Source organism: Scophthalmus maximus, chromosome 13, assembly GCF_022379125.1.
Source record: "Scophthalmus maximus strain ysfricsl-2021 chromosome 13, ASM2237912v1, whole genome shotgun sequence".
Lineage (NCBI taxonomy): Eukaryota > Metazoa > Chordata > Actinopteri > Pleuronectiformes > Scophthalmidae > Scophthalmus > Scophthalmus maximus.
Genome location: NC_061527.1, coordinates 17,417,293 through 17,433,615, shown reverse-complemented (window position 1 = coordinate 17,433,615; position 16,323 = coordinate 17,417,293). Strand labels below are relative to the sequence as shown.

Genomic DNA, 16,323 nt, shown 5'->3' with positions numbered 1-16,323 from the left:
GAGGAATTAACAGAATATAAAAGTGCAGTACTTTTATTCATGTTTAATGAATTTATCCTGTTCAAGTATTCTTGAAAATACAGAAAATACATATTTATAAAACATTGTGACACTGGACCTAACTGTACAAGTACAGATCTAGCAACTACACCAGTGAGTTGTCAGAATCAGAACTTGCAGAATGAATGCACCCACTGAAATCAAGGGAAAGGTAGAGATGGACTTTCGGCATCTCATTTCCCAACTAATTTCTGGTAAACTATATACATTTAGAGCATAAACAAAATCCGTATGTTGAATTCCACATGCCAAAAAACGTAAATAATGCTGTTCTTAATGTCTTGGGTGCTTTTTCTCGAGAAAATTGGGGCTTTCCATTCTGCTCTTTCTCTGTTCAACCCAATCTGCTGTGGCTAAAGCAGTGCCAGAGGGACGGTCCGCTCCCACTTTAAAGAGACCCAAACATGCCTGAATGGAAATTCAATGCAAAAATCAGACCCATAGAAAATTGACACTGGAAAAACCTGCCCTGAATAATGAAGTCCGATTTTATGCACAATTACATTTACTGGCAAAATGGCTCCTGACTCCTTAAAAAAATATCAGGCGAGGGGGAACTCACAATACTGAGCTGCGAGTTGCCTGTACCAGGGTGTTGAGCGTCACCTTGCTCAAAGATGAAGCACCAGAGTTCAGAACCAGGAAGGAGAAGACTTGTGAAGAAACTGGAGTAGCTTGGTTGGGGGAGACCATCTACCTGGTCCTCAGGCAGTGGCGAGTGTAGGAGCAGCACTGGCCACGGGGAGAGCAGCGGTGTCGGAGGGGGCGACTTCCATCAGGACGTCTGCTTTGCTGGAGGAGTTCTCTCTGGTCGGGCCTAGGGAGTCATATTTTTAATTATTCAAATTGAAGCTATACAAACTCATTCATCAGTAATAAGAAAATATATCTGTAGATGTTTGGATGAGTCTAACTGACTACGAGGGTCAAAATGATTCTTGGCATTAATATTAAAAAGCCATGACCATGTGACATTCTTCAACCTATTTGGTGCAACTCACCACTCTGTGTGGAGATGAGGACACAGTCTTCCTCATCCTCATCCTCATTGTCAGCCTGAAAACCGTCTGCCTCCGTTGCTTCCGTCTGGACAGAGAAGTGAGGTGGTAATAGTGTGTAAGTGTGAGTCAGTTTTTCATTAGATGATAATGTGTTTTAAAAGATGACGTAAAAGAAAAATAATTGAGGTACACATAGTGGACAAGAAGTGATCTGTTCAAGGTTTTTTCTTCTCTACCTGTCCAGGATCAGTACATCTCTTCATGAACTTGGTGATGGACATGCTCCCTGTGCTCTTCCTTTTGTTGGAGGATGAAGACGTGGTGGAGGATGTCTGAGGTGTAGTGGGGGAGTTTCCCTGAGAGCCCGTGGCTGCCTGCGCTTCTTCGCGGGACTCTTCCCGAGCTCCTGTGGTGAGGTAGGTCCACTGGCAGGGCACGGGGAGAGCCTCCTTGCCAAGACGGGACAGGACGTCTGTGTGTACATACCAGCAGCAACGTCTGTAGGTCGAGCGCTTCTCATAAACAGCGTTGTTCTTGATTAGACGCCTCAGCTGTATTCTGGTCAAAGTGGGAGGGGGGAAAAAAAAAAACTTTTGAAAGATGTTTTAGGAGAATAGGAGGATGACATTTCCAGGATTTTCTTATACTAATGTCTCAGACATTTGTATTATTAACTCACCTAGTGGGAATGTTTTCTGCTGGGTTCTGAGGGCTGGACAGTTCAGGTGGTGACGATAATGATGATGATGATGATGTCTGGCGACGACAGAACTCCTGATACTCGCTGATGATCACTTTGCTGCTGTTGGCGTTGCCGTGCAGCAGAGGAAGCAGCTGACTGATTACTGTGGGAGGAAGATTGTGAGCCCGTTTTTAGAAAAATCTACTTTTAAATAAAGAACAAAAATACATGAAAGATTATTTTCATCTTAAAGTTTAATTTTAGATGAACCTACAGTAAACCTGCCTTACAATTATTACACATACTAGAGTGACATTATTGACTAATAATTGTTATCATATTTGAACCAGGAAATGGAGATGAGCAAGTAAAACTAAAACAAAACACGTAAATAAGAGTGACCAATTATATTTCTAGCAGCTGAGGCACCGCCACAATCAACACCAACATATTTCAATTTTTCTTCCACTTTAAAAAAAGAGGATCAACAGTGTTGTGCCACCTTATGTCAGTGTAGCACCATCATGTACAGAATATCTGGCCAAACAACTATAACTGATGCATAAGATTAAAGTTTCTGACCACAAACAAACTAGCCAGCCATGTCGATTTAACAGGCTTATTGTATGCTCAAAGTACAATTTGAAAAGATTGATAGGAGCAACTTCAGCCAGTGGTGATACCAACAGAAACTTTCAACAGTCAGACATTCATAGCCTACTGGCCAACTCAGTCACATATAGAATGGCTGTTTTTCACATGACACACACTTACATTGTGCTTCTCTCTGACACTTCTGTGACAGCTGCTCTGGGCTGAGGCTGGAGTCTGCCTTGGGTAAAGGTTCAACCAGACACACAGCATACGGCTGGAGGTGCTCCGAACCAGGGCCTTCTCCCTCCCAGATGCAGCCTCTCACCACCGGCTCCAGCACCTTCATCTTCTTCTTGGTGGACATTAGCTCATCCCACTCCCTCGCTTTCAGTGTCTGACGCAGTTTCTGCTTCTCCAGGTCGCCGCCCTCCTGGGAGGTCGCATGTGGGTGTTAATGGTGGCGCAAACAAGGGAGACTTTGAAGCGAGAAAACCCAAACACCTGTTTGTCAGATTGAAATTTCAAATTAGCTCCCATCATACCTCCTCTTCCAGTGCCCCCTCATCATTTGAAAGGTAGCCATGAGGAACAAAGAAGCCATCATCGTCGTCGTCATCTTCACCTCCTTCCTCCTCATCTTCCTGAAAATGATCAACAGTTCAAAAAACATACACTCGTCATCTCCGTGTTGTGAATCCAAGATGAATAACAGTGTGTAGTTTGTTGCTTGTTCAAGTTCAGGCAAAAAACATTGAGCATATTTTTCCTTCAACACTGTTAATACATTTAGAATATTGAGCATTCAGATCCAAGGCATAATTTCAATAGCCAAACAATTATGAACAAGACTTGTATTAAGAAGGACAATTAGTGCTTGTTAATTAAGTTTTGAAGGAAGTATTCATTTTTAGCTTGAACGTAAAGGTGCTTAATGAGAGAATCACATTGCATTGAATCGTATTTGTTTTTGTAAAAATTACATTATCGTTACATGTGAGTGGAAGTAGATACTTCTGCATTGACAAATCAACTTTGTGTGTTAGTGCGTCACAAGCCAAATTGTTTTCTCAACAATCATGTATTGGTTATCTTCTGAGTTTTATGAAAATATCATATGTCGATTCTACAAATATGGCCACTGCTCAAAACCACTCTGCCAGTTACAAACTGATTTTTAATGTGTACTGAGAGAAGCTGAAAAAAGAGACACATCATTAATAGAAATATTATTAGAATAAATGAAATTTACCCCTTCACTGTGTGACAGGGACTCTCCCGGTTCCTCTTCCTCCCATTCTTCATCGCTGTCCACCTCATAGTCCAACAAATCCTGTGGTGTCAGAACACAGCTGTTAGAATCAAAGCTAAGCTAATAAGTGTAAATATTGAAACAAAGCTAAATTCTTAAAAGTGATCAAAAAGCATAGGAATGTAATCTGGGTTCTCAGTTAATGCAGACAGTATAATCCAGCCAATCTACAATTAAACAAGAATATATTGCCTTTGACCAGAGATCTCTTAATTGTGAGGCGACAACAGAACTGAACAGAAAAATGTAATTTCAAAATAGTTTTACCTTGTCCCTTCGTAAGGGGCAACGAGGGGAGACGTATGAACTCTTCTTACTCCAGGTGCCCCAGTACGCCGGACGGTAGTTCTTGTGAAACTGCAAAAGCTTCATGGGTCCGTAACGTGTACGGTCCGGTACGCCATCTGCCTTAGGCCCCTCAACTGTTACACACTCGCTGAGGAAATGGTAAACATGGAGAGATGGAGGGAAAGAGTTTTAATTTACAATAATTATCCTAAATCTAAATTTCTAAATCTATCCTAAATACATACATACATGTGATGTACAAGTATCTGAAGTTGTCACAGTTAAAATTCTTCACTCTGCCTTTTCCCCCCACAGTCCAAGTTGGTGATTTTGTATAACATGCAAATGAAATCAGGACCACACAATTATGCCAACAGTAAAATCATTTGGCTGAGGTTTCTATGCCAACGTATGAACCATGGTGAACAATACATGTTTTAGCTTCTCAGGTGTGAGAATTTGAAACTCTGCTTTGTCCGACAAATTAAACTGAATGTCTTTGTGTTCTGCACTGCTTGTTGGATAAAACCAGTGATCTGACAATGCCACCTTCTGGCAAGTATAAAATATAATTTCTATTCTCACCTGAGAGAAGCCCTCTGCCTGGGTTTGGTGGGTCCTGACTGGCGAGGCTTTTGCCCAATCCAGTCTTTCAGTCCATTTCGGTTATTACTGGGGTTCAACAAACACCGGTCAAGTTCCTCCAAAACAGAGTCCTCACACTGAACCCGACACAGCGGTGCCAGAGACATGTTTTCCTTTATTTCAAAAGGAGCAAACTTCCCACAAGCAGCGGCCAACTTCTGAAACGACAAAGGGACAAAACAAGTTGTAGTTAAATTATTTGTATGCAATTGGCCGTCTAAGATAAAAGGGGGGATACAGGAGATCAGAACACCGTTTCCCACACCAGTTTCATAATGAAACAGGCAAAATATTTTTACACTTGTCATTGTTTCCTATTCCAGAGCTGCTGGATCCAAATTTGACACTATTATTATCATTATCCTGCAGTATTATTATTGTTATTATTATTACTATTAACAATGTCATTTCATCTATAAGTGTCAGTATTATTGTCATCATAAGAGTCAGACAGAGCTTAAAACAACAGTTATAAAACTGTTCCTGGTCTCTCTCTCTCTCTCTCTCTCTCTCTCTCTCTCTCTCTCTCTCTCTCTCTCTCTCTCTCTCTCTCTCTCTCTCTCTCTCTCTCTCTCTCTCTCTCTCTCTCTCTCTCTCTCTCTCTCTCTCTCTCTCTCTCTCTCTCTCTCTCTCTCTCTCTCTCCCCCCCATTTCTCTCCTTTCACCCCAACTGGTGGAGGCAGATGTTCTGGCGACACTGAGTTCAGTTCTGTTAGAGGTTTCCTCCTGTTAAAAAAAAAAAATTCTCCACGGTCGCCAAGTGCTGCTCATTGTGGGAACTGTTGGGTTTCTCTGTAAAGTGCCTTGATATAATGTTTGTCCTGATTGGGCACTATGCAAATAAAATTTAATTGGATTAAAGGTTATTTCACTCTAGAGCTGTGTGCCGTAATATCACATTATGGTGTTACTGATCTATTTACCTTTGGAGCTTGTTGAATCTTGGATTTCTGTAGAAACCGTGTAATTTCTGCTTTCTCAGCTTTGAGACGCTGTAAACAGATACACATTGGTCAACAGACGTTTCAGACAAATCTACCTAGCTCATACCAAAACTCTTTAGACTTACATCTTTCTCTTCTTTCACCCGTTTCTCTTCTTCCTTCATTCGCTTCTCCTCTTCTTTCTTCCGTTTTTCTTCAACCTTGGCCCTGAGGCAATTTTAAGCACAACATTAGCAAAGCGAAATCAATATCTGAGTACAACCACTGTCATCCAGCACAGACCTATGGAACTGAAAACACGACTTTAGGTTAACAGGAACTTTGCATTACTCACTCTTGCTTGGATTTCCGCAGCTCCTCTTTTGCTTTTAACCGCTCTGCTTTTTCCTTTTCTTCCTTCTCTTTTTTCTCTCTTTTCTCTTGCTCATCTTTTTCCTTTTTCTCCCGTTTTTCTCTTTCTCGTTCCTCTTTTTGTTTGCGAGCCTCCTCTTTTTTTTTCTCTTTTGCAGCTTTAGCTTCTTCCCGCTGGCGTTCCTTCTCCTGACGCAAACGAAGCCTGTCCTCTTGTTCTTGTAAACTCTACAATTGCAAGAATTCAGCCAGTTTTTCACTTTGAGTAAAAAAATATGCTCTTACAACCCATAACAAATCAGATTATGTTGTAAGCTGTGTTTTTAAAAAACGACAAGTAGAAGTCTCACCTTCAATGAGCGTCTTTTGATCTTTTTCTGATCTGATGGTATCTTGGGGGTTGTCTTTGGCTCCTATAAGGAGGGGGAAAATAAATATAATAATTATTGACTGACAACAGATCTACTCAATAATTACAATATTGATACAGTACTACAAGACTGACTGAGATAATATTACCATGATACAGTTTGTGTTTCACAAAATCAAACAACAGTAAAATGTGGGGGGGGCGGATTAAACAGAAAGCAGTAAATGAGAGATGAGCATACTGTAGGTGTAGTAGTGGGTGTGAGGTCATCAGTCTTTGACTTCTCTGGTGAGCTTTCAGACATGGAGCTGGCTGATGAAGCTGACAGCATAGACTTATTTCCCAAACTGGAAACATTTCCTGACTCATCCTGCTCCTCTGGCTCACTGTCAGAATCCTGTGTTGTGTCAAGCTGCGAGATAGATGCTGTTTGATTCCCATCTTCATCTTCATCTTCCTCTTCATCTTCCTCTTCTTCTTCTTCTTCTTCATCTTCATCGTCCGCCTCCTCTACTTCGTCATCGCTGACTGCTGTAGAGTCTAAAGTGTGTTTGTGAGCGTTATCAAGGTTGCTGGGTTTCTCAGAAGAGGCGGTTTTGTCTTTGCCCTGATGCTCGTCTTTTGTTGGGAGGCAGGGAGAGGGAGCAGCAGGTGAAACAAGGCACTTCGAAGTGTTTTCCTCAGTCAGATCTATGACCATGGTCTCGTCTGAGGCTGCAGGGTGCCTTCGGCTCAGGAAGCCATCAAGGGGCCCACGGCCATTAACCAAGGGTGGTCTGCTTTGCTCAGGAAGGGGAGACGACTCGTTCTCAATTTCCCTGTCTGAAGATTCAGGGTAGACGTGTGGACAGGGGCGTTTAGGCAGGTGGTTCTCTTTAGGTTCAGGGTTCAGGCGCTTGAATGGGAGTCGAGCTGCAGGCAGAAGGGACAAAAAATCACCATCATATCCATTTTGTATTTATCTGTGAAATGTAAAACAGATGACAGGCTACCTAAAACTGTGATCATGAAAATACTCTGAGAGCAATACAAATTATGTAAGACTTAAAACAGCAAATCTACAAATCTAAATATTAGATTTACAGATATAACCAGAGGCATGACTAAATTTCAACTTGTGACATTGTGTGTATTAGCTGGGTTAATAGTTCCACAGATTGTGCTTGTGCTACAAGGTAATTATAATGCAAAAAAGAAATGGAATTTGCTAAAAAACACAAAGGTTGAGATTTATTTTTATCAAAAGGCAAGAACAAATAAACAAAGCTGCAACAATGATTAACATGCAGTGTATATGTAAGATATGATTAAATAACTAGATAGTATTCAAATTACCGTCAATTATCATCAATAATACCTGATGTTTATCCTGTATAATCTTTCAATTGTGTCAAAACACAGTAAAAAGAAATATCAACTTTGATTTTACCTTGTATGAGTTTCTTGTTGGCATTTTTACTTGGCTTACAATCCATGCCTGAAAAGAACAAAAACAGGGACGTCAGAAAAGCATAGCAAGGCCAGAACTTCATTGTACAATACTTGAGTCTAAAATAATAAAGTCAAACCGAATTTGATCCAAATGAATCAATAGGTGACACTTTTGACAACTGTTATGGCAGCCTGTGGCAGATGAAGACAAAGCAGTGCTGCCTCAATATGACCTCCTTCAAACTGCTGTATCAGAAAAGAACAACAACAACAACCTTGGTTTGGAGCACACATCTCGCGGACCAACAACTTCTCCCAGTCACTTTTTGTTTAAGGCTCCGCTTCCATCAGCTCCGCGTTAGTTCGCCTCTGTGACGATCAGATGCCAGTGAAGCTTCAAATCCTCATCGCCCGCATCGCTGCGAACCCATGTCGAACAGCAGGGACGTTGAGAACACCGCCCGTCGACGGGTGTCTTTGAACGTCGCTGTGCTAACACGGTGCACAGGGGGACAGTGCCGCGATGAGTACAACGCTGGCGTTTGGTTTGCTCTCCCGCCAACCGGTGCAGTCGTCGGTGCAGAAGGCCCGGTCGGGTTCCGCAGGGCACGCACCTCGGGGCTGTCAGGCGAAGGACGGCTGCCCGGCCACCGTTACAACTTACGGAAGACTTCGCACAACTGCGGCGAACGGCTGTCACGTGTACCGAGAGCCGCGACCAGTCTGGACGTGTGCGTCCAGCGACGACGCCGTCGCGGGTTGCAGAGGAGCTCACCGACGCGACTGGCTTTCGTGTTTGGTGCTAATGTGAACCATCTCGGGGCGCTAGCATGACTAGCCCCTCTGCTAACATCACACAGCTAGCATCTTTGCTAAGCACCCCGGGCGGAGCTAGCAGCTAGCAACAAAGCAAGCCGGGCAGCAGGGATTGGCACAAGGCTTCTGTCCACTATAATGACACGAGAACAGAACCATGGACGGTGGTTCGACACATACGGTACATAAGCGTCACTTTATAGTTTCTTATATGTGACGTTTACGCTTCCAAAGCAGCATTAGCACTGCCGGTGTTCTGTCCAAGTCCGTTTCCCTGTGGATGAGTTTCCCCACACCATTATTCGAATCACATTATTTCTTCCATTATCTCTGGCCCCCACCAGTCTCCCGGGTGATGCTTCTCATAACCCCGACCAGTTGTCCCCGCTACGTCAAGTCATAAACTGAGATGGGCTTGAACCGCAACCACGACAGGGGTCTCAGGTTAGCTGTACACAGATAACTTCAGAGTTTCACATTAAACCAGCTAACACTGGTCAGGTAGCCGTGCCAACAGAAAACGTTAACTCATGGCGTGGGGAAGAACGGGACTGCTGGTCTATCCGAACTGAGCAGTGAATAGTGCGAGTGGATCACCTTCACTGTGGTCACAACTCTGTGCTCGCCAAGCACAACAGGCGAATCCTCACTCCTTCCACGTTATAACTGAACACAACTTGGCAAGATGTTACGAGCATTTGCAAGCCTGCTAACTAAGCCATTAGCATTACCTCTTCTGCGGGGTGTCGATGCTGCCAAATGTCCGTCTACAGATGGGTTCTCCGCCGCCAACATCGCAAACACTGACCTGGGGCTCCTCTCGTTTGCGATATTCTCCCGCAAGACAACGGAACAATTGGAATAAACACCCGGAATTGCCCCGATATTAACCAAAATACTATGCTGCTATTGGAACGACATGTATTTCTAATTTATTTCATAGGAAACATGACGCATTGTCGTTCCGCGTCTCCCACACACTCCCCTGGTTCACCCGGCTGCCTGCCTCGCGCTCCTTAGTCGGAATTGGCGGGAGTGTGTCGCTTCCTTCAATAACCTTCGCTGATTGGTCAGAGCAAAGTCCTCGGTCACAGCTAGAGGCGCTTGATTCATACACATGTGTTGCACTTTGCTCGGTGTCCCGTGTGTTGAAGCGCTATGGAATATCTGTAATCGCCCGTTTCAATCGCAATGTTATGTGATGCATACATCGTTCAACAGATGAACGGAATTATGTAATCTCAATCCATCTAATGAATCTGTTATCTCTTTACATAAACAAACTACCCGCCCCACCTAAGACACCCCTGCGCTTCTTGCGAAGTAACCCGAACATTTGTCTCTCAGGGCACGCCTTCTGTCAGATGTTTCGGCCTTTGTGATTGGTCCCGGTGTTTGACTGTCAGAAGTCAGGGTTGCCATGTTGTGGGACGGAGAAACACAGATGTTTTGCGGCGAAATGAGAGAGGAGTGTCGGAATTAAGGCCAATAGATATCAGGAATTAGGAATTGCACAAGATATTCCTAAAACATAGAGGTCTACATTTCTTTGACATTTATTTTGAGAGACAAAAGGATTTTTTGTCGCTCAGTCACTACTATCAGTTTGGTTGATCCGTGAGAAAGTTGTCAAATGTGTAAACGAGAAAAACTTTAATCCTGACTGAACCCATACTATTTCAATTTATCTTCTATTTATCTATCAGATGACATGGGGGTGTCCGTGTTTGTTTAACGATTGGGGATTCGTCCCAGTGTGCGATCGTGTGGGTGGGAGGTGGGATACGCTAGTCTGTGGGTGGGATTCGTGCGGACGGGCGTCATGTAAAAGTCACGCGTCTCCCATTTGCCGCTCACTTGAATCCTGGGACTTGTAGTTCGTCCGGCTGCACGGGCTTGTTGCCCGCAAACAGCTCGGAACTACAATAGCGACGATGGTGCGCAGGCGCAGTATGTCTGATGGCTCGTTGGACAAGCGCATTCTGAATGATTCCACGACCCCTGCGTTTTTCGACGGGAAAGTGAGGAGTTACAACGCTATTCCGGTAATATGGACATATCTACATTCTGCTTCGCGTGGGCTCGTTTGCCGCTACAGTCTCTTCGCTCCTTGTCAACTGCTCAACCAGTCGGTCGAATGAAGCCTGAACGCCGATCAAGAGACAGTTAGCCCATCTCTGCTGCTGTCGGACCACACAGCTGCTGTAGCCATTATCTTGTGTGTCACGAATAAAGTTAACACATGGCAACTTCGCACTGGTACAGTTGAAAAGGACGCGGGGCTGTTTCATGTTTGAGTGATAGAATAAGTGAACAGTTTGACCAAAGTTCCTATGGATTGGTTTCATGTTTTAAATCTCCACTTTAATCCCGTGATATCAACATGTCTACAGTGTGTACTTTAACCGCGAAGCAAACGAAAACATGCAATGCTGAGGATTATATGTACTGAAAAGACGTGCAGACTGGTGAAAGGTTTCTTGCCTGCAGGAGTGTTAACTGCCTATTCCGACTTCTGTGTATTCCCATCATCCAGGGGAGGATTGGGATTCAGAAATGGCAGGTTTGTCACTTTAAATCTATCTATAGATATATATATCTATCATATCTATATTCATATCTATCTGTCTATCTATCTATCGATCTATCTATCTATCTATCTATATTTATGTCTATCTATCTATTCACACTTGCTACCCCATATTCCCCTCTCCCGCAGTGTAGTTACACACACTGTGCAATATTGTACTTCTGCACTATTTACACTATTAATATTCATGTAAATGCTATATATATTATTTTTATTCTCTATATTTTTGCAATTCGTATATTTTTTGTTTGTGTATATATTGTTTATCTGTTGTGTGCTGTGTGAAACGTGCTGCTGTAACAACGGAATGTCCCAACCTGGAATAAATAAAGTAACTATCTATCTATCTATCTATGTGCTTTTTGCTTCCTGTTTCAGAACGTGTGAATAACTTTCCTCCGCTGCCCCAGTTCCTGAGAATAAAGCCATGCTTTTACCACAACATAGAGGAGGAAATTCCCCCACCCCACCAGCAGTTGGTGCGCAGAGTTTACACTCTTTGGATGAGTAAGTGTTTTTACATACATACATGCATTAATTTTGGAATTTTTTTTACAATTGCCAAATAATAATATAAAAAAAACAATTACTGCCCCCCTCTCCTCTCTCCTTGTCCCTACACGTCTCCTCTCTCCTCTGCAGTGTATTCAGCCACATTGTGCATAAATGTGATCGCATGTATTGCCTGGTGGGCTGGGGGTGGAAGTGCCATAAACTTTGGCTTCTCCCTGCTCTGGCTCATCCTCTTCAGCCCCTGTAGTTACACCTGCTGGTTCCGACCACTCTACAAAGCTTTCAGGTCAGTCATCATCTTGTTCAACCTCACAAACAAGAGATTCCCCGTAAAACTAAAGTTTATTTTACCTGCACATCATCCAAAGAGTCTCTGTCCCTTTTGCAGGTTAAAATCTTACAGCAGACACACAGCAGTCAGATTTCACATGTTAAAACATGCACATACAGTATAGATAGCCAAAATCCCAATTCTTGACTGTATGTCCCTGAGAAATCATGCTATCAAGGTTGTAAACTGAGCCTAACCCCCTGGGTGTTCAAATTTAGGAAGCTGTTGTATATACACTGATACACGCACCGATCCCAGGGGCACGCCTTGTTTAACTTGACATGCTTGAAGGAAGACGTAGCTTGTAGGGTTAGAATCCATTGCATTTAATAAGTAGTGTTCTACCCTGGTCAGTGCAGTTATGGTTGGATCTGAACGTAGACAGAAACTCTTCAAGAAGATTGCTAATGAATTGGCTGTGAGTTGCAACCACCTTTTTCTAAGATTGACATGACCGTGACATTTGAATCGGCAATAAAATATGTGGTTGACTGGAATGGGATCAAATTAACTGTATCAAACGGCAAAAGGTTTGGTAAACCTAAATAGCCACAGAGCATAACTATCTGCACAAGCCATGATTCAGGCCTGGCGAAATCAGTCTAGTATAGTTTTGTGCCATTTTGTGATCTTTACAGTGTCCTAGTAGAAATCACTGGACCAGGTGGTCTCAGCTAAATCCACTCCGATTCAAGAGCAGATCGATCAGTTGGGCGGCAAAATTTTGATGTGAAGGTTAAATTGGATCAGAGACTGATCTGTTAACGACAGAGCAGTAGAGGAAGCTGATCAGTCCAGAGGCAGGAAGCCCACCATGTAGAAGTAGGTCAAGGGTTGGCTAGGGGAAAAATCAGATGTGTCATTAACATTAACCAATTATAATGACGTGGTCAGCACAAGTACCAAATTTACCGAAATTTCCATGCAAAGATTTATGAGCACAGATCAATTATTTAGGTACTGTCTTGGCGAGGTGAGTGGCCCTGTGGGTAAAAAGTGACAGTAGTGTAAATGTAATGGACTATACATGTAGTTCATATCATACTTTGCAAAATTCACCACAGCTTCAAAGATCTTTACAGTTATACATATATATCTATATATATATATAGATATATATGTGCACACATGAACATATAGTGTATTCAGTATTTTGCACAACACAAGACACACTTGTCTCCTTATTCAGTCGGCCTGGAAGCCGTACTGTCAGACAGGGTTGTGAGTTTGCTTCCAGTTTGACCGACATGTTGACAACCAGTAGGAGGATGCAGCAATGCAACAAAAACATGGCAACACCACGCTTATTAGTTTTTCTACTGTATCATATTTTTGTATTCTCTTTTTTTGTTTATTACAGGGCTGATAGCTCGTTCAACTTCATGGCCTTCTTCTTCATATTCTTCCTCCAGTGTGTCTTGTCCCTCATCCAGACTATAGGCATATCTAACTGGGGAACATGGTGAGTGGAATCAGCTTTGAAGACTGCGCATGTTGCCTGCCACTTTTTACCAGAGAGTAGGTCACGAAGGCTTCTGTCAAAACTCAAGGCAGCTGGAAAATGTGCATGTTTCCACATGTCTTTCTGTTTGAAATTAATTGAACAGTTTGAAATAAAACCATTTAGTTCACATGATACGTTTTTTCAACACCTAATAACCATATTGTTCACTCATACACTTTTTTTTTTACATTTTTGCACCTTTATTTGTAATGAGTTTTAACATTTGCCAGCCAGCTTTGCTGTGCCATCAGCCTGTTGATGTTGAATGTAAATTGAGGATGAAAGGTTTTGGCCATAACCTTAAAACTAGACAAGGGACTATTTAGGGATCGTATGTCCACTGATTTCATAAATTAATTACTTTCTTGATTTGTATTTTGGGCAAGTTAGAAGATGCAGTATATTTGAGTTCAACTCAAAAAACTGAGGCTTCAATTCTGTGATGGCTCCAAAACTCAAATCAGCAGTGTTTATTTCTGCAGTTACATTTTTAATAATTGAATTCGACAAAAACACTTTATTTTTGGATATATCCTTTTTGATGTATTTTTGATGATGTGTGCTTGCATCATAAAATAATCTGTTTATATCTAATTTCTCAGCATCAAAATGCCACATGAGTCTTTTTCAGCGTGCACGTGGAACAGTTGTTTTATTAGAAAAGCTGTTTCCTCCCTTAGCTTTTTTTAAGTTTCAACACAATCTCCTCAAACTGAGTGATATTCAAGGCGACTAACTGAACATTGCCTGTGATGATTACAACACTGTTCACCCAAGAGACGATGTGTCATGATCAGTCAGTGTAACATCGTTTGTCTTTCTGCTGTTCGTCGCTGCATCTGTTTCCTCACTTCTTAATGGCTCAGCAGTGATTGTTTGATGATATTTGTGTTAAATCCACTTTGCCGTATATACTAACCCGCACTACTCCATCTCACTCTCACCAACACATCACAGCGGCTGGATCGCTACAGTGATGTTTTTCAGCCAAAATGTGGGCTCGGCTGTAGTGATGCTAATCGCAACTCTGCTCTTCACACTGGTGACTGCTTTAATGGCACTGGTGCTCATTAGGGTGAGTAAACACATACACTGAAAACACACACGCCTTTTGTCACCTGTGCTTATCGACACTTGAGAACAGACACAAATACACATTATTAATTATCCCCCCCCCCCCCCCCCCCTTGTTTTCCGGTGGCAGGTGCACAGACTGTACCGTGGCGGTGGCGGGAGTATGTCGCGCGCTCAGGAAGAGTGGAGCTCCGGGGTGTGGAAGAGTGCACCGGTGAGAGAAGCAGGATTCAATGCTATGGCTCAGTCAGCCCAAGGCCCGAGCTTGCCTCAGTACCCTGCTGCAGTGCCAAGCTATCCCGACAACAGTCACTGGTGATAGCCAAGCACCACCTCTAGATGGAGACAGATAGCTGACCATGTCTGTGGTGCACAGCAGAACACCTAAAAGCCCATATCATTTCACCATTACATGACTAAATGCATTTATAATGCATCCTTATTATTTGAATGAGAGGATACAATTGTTAAAGAAAGATTTATCCCAGAGTTTTGTCAGCAGAGCTTGTTGAGGCCCGTTACTTCTTCTAGAGGGTTATATTCAAAATGTACCATTCCATTTCAGTTTTGATTTACAATTTTACGCTCAAAAGAAAGGGAAGATGTACTTTTTTTTCAAATACGCAATTGCAAACTCAAAAACGGCTTCATGAGAGCAGTATGTGAAGGACGTGTGCCTTATGGACATTTCTGCATGGATTGTTTTATGTGTTGACAGCTGCATGCTAGAAATTAAAGTGAGCTGAAGAACAGGGTTGTTGTTGTTTTATTTTGCAACAGGAGAAAGTATGCAAACTGCACGATTTTTATCTGATGGAATTCCTTTCTGTGTAGTAAGTTTATTCAGGCCAAACTTCAGCTAAGTTTTAGTCGATGTGCTCGATATCTCCACACTCGCCTGCTTTAGCTTTCTTGAAATGCGCCTTACTATTACGTGTAGATTGTGCATATGAAAAATGCTTGACTGTCGCCTTAACAAATGCCTTTTTTGTCAAACTGTACTTATGCTTCAGTGAAGCAACATGTGGAAACATCTCAAAAGTTGTTGGTGCATACTCCTCTTCTGTGATTTCTCACTGAGCACCTCTGTGCCAAAAATGCTTGTCTTTACATTGTTTTGATACTGCCAAAATGTCGCAACCTAAGTTGATGCGTGTTGTACTCTGCCTTAGTATTTCTCAGTTTCTGTATTTCCCAATCTGCAATGTTTGCTTTCATTGGTTAGCGCCCTGCAGTGAAAGAACCTTATCAACTGTGTCACTGTTCCAGACACTTTTCAATTCTCCTCAGATTGACAGATTGTTTGTGTTTAGTGACTGTGTGCATGCAGTTTATCATGGGTATGAGTAATTTTTTCATTTAAAATATACTGACCTTATGTAACAAATATGAACAGATACAAACAACTCAACTGATTTAAAGAAAAACCACCTGTAGATGGATCTGCAGTAAGGTGAAATCTTGCATGCAAATGTAGTCCCAGCTGATTTTACGTCATTCCATCAAAATATCACACTGGAAAAATCTGATTGAAGCCAATGAATGTGGCTTTGTATGCAGGTAATATAGCAACTTGTTTTTATTTTGTTTCAATGATTAAATCGAAGCCCATATGAAGTACGAGCACCAACTGGAAGGAAGAGGTGCCTGTCTCATAGTTTGACGATTTATTTTTCTTTTTTTGTTACAAAGTGTCCTTTGTGGTCAACTGCCAAATTTTAGTATTTTGTTTTTTCTGTTATTTGATAAGTGACAAAAGATTACGGATGTTAAAACAACCTTTAAATATTGCAACATTTCAATAAATATTCTTACTCATG

At 42.2% G+C, this 16,323-nt stretch overlaps 2 protein-coding genes across 7 annotated transcripts; one reads left to right on the top strand and one right to left on the bottom strand.

Annotated features, from left to right (window-relative positions):
* Positions 1–17: 17 nt before the first annotated feature.
* chaf1a (chromatin assembly factor 1, subunit A (p150)) lies at positions 18–9,527 on the bottom strand. 3 transcript variants are annotated; one of them, XM_035647177.2, is made up of 16 exons: positions 9,223–9,527; positions 7,674–7,721; positions 6,486–7,156; positions 6,225–6,287; positions 5,858–6,102; positions 5,649–5,730; positions 5,503–5,571; positions 4,520–4,737; positions 3,914–4,082; positions 3,587–3,667; positions 2,880–2,978; positions 2,518–2,767; positions 1,741–1,906; positions 1,298–1,619; positions 1,062–1,146; positions 18–877 (listed from the first exon to the last, which is right to left on the bottom strand). In XM_035647177.2, the coding sequence occupies exons 1-16, from the start codon at positions 9,284–9,286 to the stop codon at positions 765–767; spliced, it is 2,745 nt and encodes a 914-aa protein (XP_035503070.2). In that variant the 5' UTR covers positions 9,287–9,527; the 3' UTR covers positions 18–764. The 3 variants fall into 3 exon arrangements, with proteins under 3 accessions (XP_035503070.2, XP_035503072.2, XP_035503073.2); XM_035647179.2 differs by lacking the exon at positions 9,223–9,527 and adding an exon at positions 7,948–8,254; XM_035647180.2 differs by lacking the exon at positions 9,223–9,527 and adding an exon at positions 7,951–8,254.
* Positions 8,477–16,323, top strand: scamp4 (secretory carrier membrane protein 4). Of its 4 annotated transcripts, none has more exons than XM_035647188.2 (7): positions 8,477–8,672; positions 11,028–11,054; positions 11,460–11,588; positions 11,724–11,880; positions 13,286–13,387; positions 14,387–14,504; positions 14,634–16,323. In XM_035647188.2, exons 1-7 carry the CDS (start codon positions 8,630–8,632, stop codon positions 14,820–14,822), a joined length of 765 nt encoding a protein of 254 aa, XP_035503081.1. In that variant the 5' UTR covers positions 8,477–8,629; the 3' UTR covers positions 14,823–16,323. The 4 variants fall into 4 exon arrangements, with proteins under 4 accessions (XP_035503081.1, XP_035503083.1, XP_035503082.1 ...); XM_035647190.2 differs by lacking the exon at positions 8,477–8,672 and adding an exon at positions 10,358–10,536 and having other exon boundaries at positions 10,982–11,054; XM_035647189.2 differs by lacking the exon at positions 8,477–8,672 and adding an exon at positions 10,360–10,536.